Source organism: Sceloporus occidentalis, unplaced genomic scaffold, assembly GCF_023333645.1.
Source record: "Sceloporus occidentalis isolate IW3139 unplaced genomic scaffold, rSceOcc1.0.p SCAF_106, whole genome shotgun sequence".
NCBI classification, from domain to species: Eukaryota; Metazoa; Chordata; class Lepidosauria; order Squamata; family Phrynosomatidae; genus Sceloporus; species Sceloporus occidentalis.
Window position 1 is genome coordinate 3,275,194 of NW_028317086.1, and position 8,238 is coordinate 3,283,431.

Sequence of the window (8,238 nt, forward strand, 5' to 3'; positions counted from 1 at the left end):
TCCACGCATACCAAGCCACAGATTCCACGCATACCAATCCACAGATTCCACACATACCAATCCACAGATTCCACACATACCAATCCACACATACCAATCCACAGATTCCACACATACCAATCCACACATACCAATCCACAGATTCCACACATACCAATCCACTCTCACTGAATGATTTCCTACCTTTCCTCTTTTCTTCTTACAGCAGTAAGCTCATTTTCTTCCTCTTCTTCTGTCTTCTTCGCTCCTCTTCTTCTCTCTTCTTCCGGGTCAGAGGGCACGGACGGCGGTGGGCGCGGCTTCAGTGTTGTGCGCCGGGATCTGACAACAAACCCCGGCGCACAACAGCAGTTGCCGCATGGATCGCGAGGGAGCGGTATCGGAGGTCTTTAACAGACCTCCGGCTCCCTTGAGTGATTTTAAGCCGGTTCCCTGCTTAAAATCATTCAAGGGAGCCGGAGGTCTGCTAAAGACCTCCGATACCGCTCCCTTGCGAGCCTTCTCCTCCAGCGGCGGACATTGCTGTCCGTCTCTGGAGGGGTGCCGGCAAGTTGGCACCCCCCTGATGAGCGGCACCCGGTGCGGACAGCCCCCCCCGCCCCCCGCTAGGTACGCCACTGCATGTAGATTGTCGTAGTTGGTGATAAATGTCGAGGGAGTAGACATTGCTCATAGCATGCCTTTGGGCATAAATAATACAACACGGGTACACGGACAGAAAGAGACACTTAAAGGTGCTGTTCCACCTCCACTGAATGTATCACTTTTTTAAAGCATTTTAAACAGCATTTCTACTACGGGAAGCCCAAATTTGTTCTAGAACTCACTCTAATCACATATAAATATCTATCATCCCTAACTTACTTTTCTGTGACACAAAAGCAAGCTCTGAGGTTGTTCATGTTCTTTTTTTTTTTTACATTTTTTTTTTTTAAAGACCATTTACTGCCCCTGACAGCCCCACTAAATAAGAATACATATAAAAGTACCATGATAAAAATGCAAAAAAATGAGAAAAAACCCTTAAGCTAGAATTATTAAAAGTACTACCCTATAGGGTACTATATAAGGGATGGTGTGTCCTTCTAGCACATAAAAATGTATGTGGGATATGTCTCATAGGTGTACCTACTGTGTAGAAGAAATATAATATATATACAATATATACATTTTTGCAACATTGTTTTTGGAAGTAGAAAGCCTTATGTTTACGCGGGTATTTACACGTAGAAACAATTTCCCTGTTTCAGCCTGTACAGAAGGAAATTATTTTGGTTTGTTTACTTTTTTCTCAATCATCAAGCCAGATTAAATGTAGTTATTGCTCATTTAACTGTAGACATTGCTGTTTAAAATAAATAACTAAACGCTGAAGCAATCTGGTTTATATTTCCTTAGGAAAATGTCCCTTAGGAAAATGGAAGAAGTATAGATTCACCTACTTAGAGAAGAACTGTCACCATCATTGTTTATAACATTTATTTTAATTTATTAAAACTTATTTAAAACTACAGCTTGTGCTCTTTGGTCAATCGTAACAATTTTGGAGATAAGTGATAAAATTAGTCTTTTCACATTGATTGTAAGCTCCTTTGAGCAGGGCCCTCCTCGCCTGTTGTTCTATAAGTCCAAATTTTTATGTTATATACTACTTGTTATGTCCTGTCTACCCATTGTACAGCGCTGTGGAATATAATGGTACTTTATAAAACAGTAAATGATAATTATAATGACTTGATCTATGGCATAACTGGCATAGTAAGTTGTCTTTTTGTCTTGAACTTCTCTGCCCCTGCTTACAAGATCTGCCAGAGACAGACTTGGAAAGCGGAGGAATATCATAATACGGAACGCACAGAAATTAGGTTTCTATAGTATGGTTTTTTTTTTGGGGGGGGGGTGATCCCACTATATAGGGTTATTTAGCTTTCTGAAATAGAAAATGTAGGATCTATGGGCTGATCCGCGTTTAACAATTGGTAAGTTATTACATGTAGGATGCGTCACATTTATCAATCATAAAAATGTATATTATTCAACAATTGTATTCTGCAAGGCTCGACAAATCCCAGGTCTCCATGGCGACTGAGCTTTTTGCCCTGGCGCCTAGGTGTTTGTCAGCCTGTTAAATCCCTAAAAAATGCCTCCATGTCGCCACAATCGTGTTGATCGCAGGGGCACTGCTGCTGCTGCTGTCTGCCCGCCCCCGAGCCTGTGATCACTCCCACAGAGTGATTCTGTAGGCTGAAACCGCGACTGCAGGAAAACCTGCAATCGCGTTTTCAGCTGCCACAGGCAGCTTCAGGGAAGTGGGTTGGGTGTTGACACAACACCCCCCTGCTGCCTGATCGCTCCATGAGAGTGTCATGTGTATGATACATTCGTGGCATTGCAGGGGTTAACATTTGTCCCCACAAGCTTGTGGGGACTAAATATCAGTCAATGCTGTGCTCTAATGGAACATCAGCATTGAAAGAGTTAAAAAAAAAAAAAAAAAAAAAACCACAAAAAAAAACAGCACTGACCTGAAAGTCCAGGGTGCTTCCAGGTCAAATGCTGTGAGTTTAGTAAGTGGGCTGATGATGATCAGGTCACTCCTAACCAACTGTTAGTTTTAAAAAAAAAATCCTGGCTCCTAACTTTTTTTAGCTGGCGCCTAGATTCACAACAAATTTGTCAAGCCCTGGTATTCTGTATGCACATATAGATTTTCCACATATTCTGCTTAGCGTATCACCCTGTACCTGCAAGATACCCCCTACTATTCGTATTTGATTATATCCCAAAAATGTCAATATTTCAGGGTCAAACAAAGAGGTCTTATATAGGTTTGTTTGTTCATTGGCAGTACAATAACACTTTTATTGGGTTTTGCACAATGGGTTTAGTTCACATAGAGGCCGAATCTTTCAACATATTACCCATTAGCAATGCAAAAACATTCGGCAGGCATAATTAAGTAGAATGCATGCCATCTGCCCACGCAGGGAGGGAGAGGAAACTATTAATTGTTTCTATTGCATTTTCTGATTTCATAAAAAAACTGTTTTAGAATAAATATTTAGAACTATTTACATTTTAATTTGAAAATTCCCATGAAAACAATTAAAAAGCAAAATTATGTCACCATTATTATATTGAAGAGAAAAAGAAATATAGTAAAATACATTATAATCCAGTCACTTTTCGCATCTATATAAGGATGCTCAAAAGTCTGTCTATAAGAGTGATTGTTTGAGCAGAACTTAGTCCGCATTCTCATTGTCATGCTAACCATGTAGGTTGCAATATAGACTTGTTTACCCTATATGATTGATTCATTTACAATTCATGTAAGTAAAGCGGTGGGATGCAACAACCGGGGAAGTTTATTCAGTTGTTTTTTTACTCTGGAACCTGTTGAACAATGTATACGTGTTTTCCGTTTCAGCGTGGTACTCAATAGATTGGTCAATAAAAACAAAAATTTCCATTTTGCTTACAATCCATTTGTGATTTTTTTGAATGACTCCTATTGTTTTGTGATTTATGTGTAATAGCTGGACAAATGCTTAGAAATAATATGCCAGGTACCTGCATATCTAAAAGTGTAAACGCCCGATATGAAACCCAAATTGCAAATGTGCAGCAAGAGTACCTTTTAACAGTACGGCTAGACAAACTGGCACTTCAGCTGCTGTGGCTTAACATTAAAACTGATTAACACTTTGCCGACTGTGTGAGTCACCGTTGCCTTAGGTTGACTGGACCTCCTCTTTGAATGGACACTGGATTGTCACTTTAACTTTAGGAGTTACAGAAAAAAATGCGTCAAATTAACATTTAATTGATGGTAAAAAAATAGGTGTATTTTGCATAATTTGTTTTTGGTCTTGGCAAAACCTGTTTTTTTTTTTTTTTTTAATTAAAAAAATAATTATTCAAGTGTATATTGAGTGACATACCGTATTTGCTCGATTATAAGACGAGGTTTTTTCAGAGCAAATGCTCTGAAAAATACCCCTCGTCTTATAATCGGGGTCATCTTATAATCAGACCTCAAATAGGTCTGACTATGAGACGACTAAGATCCAGATCCCCCGCAGCTGCAGGGGCCCCGCCCCACTTACCGGTACTTCTGAGTCCCCGGTGTGTAGCTGGGGCAGCGTGTAGATGTCTACGCGATTCGCGTAGACAACTTCCGCTGCAGCAGGAAGGAGGTGTGGCTAGCAGTAGGGGTTGTCTGCGGCCCCGGTGCGGGGAACTCTGATCTCCAACAGTCGGGGAAGGTCTGCTAGCCACGCCTCCTTCCGGCTGCAGCGTAAGTGCGTGGGATCTACACGCTGCCCCGGCTACATGACAGGGAAGTCAGAAGCACTGGTAAGTTTGGGGGGGGGCGGGGGAGGGTTAAATGGGGGGCATAAGGCATTTCTGGAGGCAGAGTGCTCTGTGAAATGCCTTTTAACCCCCTTAATGCCACTCTGCCTCCTGAATGCCTTAAACCTCCCTATACGCCACTCTTCCCCATAATATGCCTTTTAACCCTCTAAATGCCAGAGTGGCATATAGGGGTATAAGGCATTTTCTGGAGGCAGAGTGGCACATAGGGTTAAAAGGCATATCATGGGGCACAGTGGCATATAGGGTGAAAAGGCATATCATGGGGCACAGTGGCATTTAGAGGGTTAAAAGGCATATCATGGGGCACAGTGGCATATAGGGGGTATAAGGCATTTCTGGGGCAGATGTGCATAACTGGGGGGCAGGTTGGAAAATAGAAGGAAATAAAACCAAAATATTTTTCTCAATCATAGCTTTTATTAAAAAAAAAAAATAGTTTAGATGAATTGACATTTACTGGTAAAACTTTTTTCCTATAGGGTCGTCTTATATTCAGGCTTTTTCTTTTTTTCCTTAATTAATATTCAGATTTGGGGGGTCGTCTTATAATCGAGCAAATACGGTATTTATAATTTTATCTCCAGTATGCTAACTTTCTTTTCTATTTTTAGGAATGTTCACGCTTTCGGAGGTTGCTTCGCTTAATGACATACAGCCCACATACCGTATTCTGAAACCATGGTGGGACGTATTTATGGATTACTTGGCTGTTGTCATGTTAATGGTTGCCATCTTTGCTGGCACCATGCAGCTGACCAAAGATCAGGTTGTTTGTCTGCCGGTGTTAGAATCTGCTATAAATTCAAGAATTTCAACTACCCAATCAAGTGAAAACAATCAACAGCCAAAATATGACGAGGCTGCCACAGAGCCAAATGAAATACAACAAATAACATCTCCTTATGTTACACCAGAGCTTCCTGAGATACCTTTAATACGACCAACTGGCTCTCCTATGAATCCAAGTGAACCTTCAGGACCGCGATTAAAAAATGAAATTAAAGATTCAGGTGGCAAGAAAACAAATCTTGATTATCAGCAGTATATCTTCGTCAACCAAATGTGCTACCATGTGGCACTCCCATGGTACTCTAAGTATTTTCCGTATCTTGCCCTTATCCATACCATTATTTTAATGGTTAGCAGTAATTTCTGGTTTAAGTATCCAAAAACTTGCTCAAAAATTGAACATTTTGTGTCAATACTAGGGAAGTGCTTTGAGTCTCCTTGGACAACCAAAGCGCTGTCTGAAACTGCATGTGAAGACTCAGAAGAGAACAAGCAGAGATTAACTGGTGCACAATCTCTCCGAAAACATCTCTCTAATAGCAGTGAGGATGGAAGTCCTAGTACTCCAATGATCAGTAAATCCGGGCCAAAGTTTTCAGCAGACAAACCTGTTGTGGAGGTTCCTGGCATGACCATTCTTGACAAGAAGGATGGAGAACAGGCCAAAGCCCTTTTTGAAAAGGTTCGAAAATTCCGCACCCATGTAGAAGATAGCGACTTGATCTATAACCTGTATGTTGTCCAAACTGTTATAAAAACTGTAAAGTTTATGTTCATCCTGGGCTACACTTTAACATTTGTAACAGCAATAAGCTTCAAACATGTCTGCAACCCTAACGTTGAACATCTTATAGGCTACCAGGAATTTGAGTGTACTCATAATATGGCATTTATGTTGAAGAAACTTCTCATCAGCTACATTGCTCTTATTTGCGTTTATGGCCTTGTCTGCCTATACACTCTGTTTTGGCTTTTTAGGAGGCCACTAAAAGAATATTCTTTTGAAAAAGTGAGAGAAGAGAGCAGCTTTAGTGATATTCCTGATGTCAAAAATGACTTTGCATTCCTTTTACACATGGTAGATCAGTACGATCAGCTATACTCCAAACGTTTTGGTGTCTTCTTGTCAGAGGTCAGTGAAAACAAATTGCGGGAAATTAGTTTAAATCACGAATGGACATTTGAAAAACTCAGACAGCATGTTTCTCGCAATGCTCAGGATAAACAGGAACTTCATCTTTTCATGCTCTCTGGAGTTCCGGATGCTGTATTTGAATTGACAGATTTAGAAGTCTTAAAACTTGAGCTCATCCCAGAGGCTAAACTCCCAGCAAAAATTTCTCAGATGACCGCTCTTCAGGAGCTCCACCTCTACCACTGTCCAGCAAAGGTGGAACAGACGGCATTTAGCTTTCTCAGAGATAACTTAAAGTGCCTTCATGTGAAATTCACCGATGTAGCCGAAATTCCTGCTTGGGTCTACTTGTTAAAAAATCTACGCGAGTTGTACTTGATGGGGAATTTAAACTCTGAAAACAATAAAATGATCGGACTTGAATCTTTAAGAGAATTACGGCACTTAAAAATGCTCTATGTGAAGAGCAATCTGACCAAAATGCCATCCAACATTACAGACGTTGCGCCACATCTAACAAAACTAATCATTCATAATGATGGCACCAGACTTGTTGTTCTAAACAGCCTTAAGAAAATGATGAATATTGCGGAGTTGGAGCTGTACAATTGTGAATTGGAAAGGATCCCTCATGCCATATTCAGCCTCACCAATTTACAAGAGCTGGATCTGAAAGCAAACAGCATACGAACAATAGAAGAAGTCATCAGTTTCCAACACTTAAAAAGACTGACTTGTTTAAAATTGTGGCACAATAAAATTGTGAACATTCCTCAATCCATCTCCCAGGTTAAAAACCTAGAGTCCTTGTACTTATCCAACAACAAACTTGAAGCACTCCCTGCACCACTTTTCAATCTGCAGAAGCTCAGATATCTAGATGTCAGCTATAATTGCATCTCCTCAATCCCTCTCGAAATTGGATTGCTCCAAAACCTTCAGCACTTGTATGTCACTGGGAATAAAGTGGATATGTTGCCAAAAACTTTGTTCAAGTGCGTCAAATTAAGAACTTTGTGCTTGGGGCAAAACTGTATAACATTCTTGCCAGAAAAGATTGGACATTTACTCCAGCTCACCCATCTAGAGTTAAAGGGAAATTGCTTAGACCGCCTGCCCTCCCAAATCATTCAGTGTCGCCTTCTTAAAAAAAGCGGACTTGTTGTGGAAGATCACTTGTTTGATGCATTACCTTCTGAAGCAAAAGAGGCATTGAATCAAGACATCAGCTCCCCCTTTGCCAACGGAATATAGATGGGTCAAATGTTGGAAATAAAATAAAATCAGCCATTTTACTTTTGGTATGCAATGCATTAGGGAAGGTATCCTAAACCTGTTCAAAGTGCACTATTTCTTTTTCTTCTGCCTCTGTCCAGTGGAGAGATCAGTCTTTACAGGGGGAGGGGGGGCATTCTTTCTTATCCTCCACCCATCTTTTCCATTTTAAATACTCAAATACTAAAATGTCCCTCATTCTACAAACAAAAAGTAAAGAAAATTGTGTTGGCTTTTTGGATCTAGTGAAGCAAGTTGTGAAGGTTTGAGCGTAGCAGTTTTGAAAGTGGTTAGAAAGTTAAGGTTGCACACACAGATCCCCCCCCCTTTTTTTCTGGGATATAACTGAGTAGTGTTATAGTAAAATGCATACTACATGACTGCTCTGCATGATGCATTTTTACAAGCAGGGACAGCTGCTTTATATGGAGTTCAGAGACCTTTCTAAGCTCTTTAAAAAGGTGATGTTCTACCCACTCCGCTGTACTTTATCCCTGGCATGGTAGAATGCCCAGACCCATCCCAGAATTTTTTTTTATATCTCATTCATATTCTTTCAGGAAATGCTTAATTGTCATGGGACAAAAAGGCAGGCACTGATAGGTTATTGCCATAGTAACTGTAAAGCTCCATAAAACTTGTTGATATGTGATTTAAAC

The 8,238-nt window shown here is 40.4% G+C and overlaps 1 protein-coding gene across 1 annotated transcript; it reads left to right on the plus strand.

The window, feature by feature from the left end:
- Window positions 1-4,993: 4,993 nt before the first annotated feature.
- Window positions 4,994-7,558, plus strand: LOC149283361 (volume-regulated anion channel subunit LRRC8D-like). Its single transcript, XM_089497685.1, has one exon. It carries the CDS (start codon window positions 4,994-4,996, stop codon window positions 7,556-7,558), a length of 2,565 nt encoding a protein of 854 aa, XP_089353811.1.
- The last annotated feature ends 680 nt before the right edge of the window (window positions 7,559-8,238 follow it).

Coding starts and splice junctions, on each gene's coding strand:
- LOC149283361 (XM_089497685.1), top strand. CDS start 4,994: ATGTTCACGCTTTCGGAGGTTGCTTCGCTTAATGACATACAGCCCACA.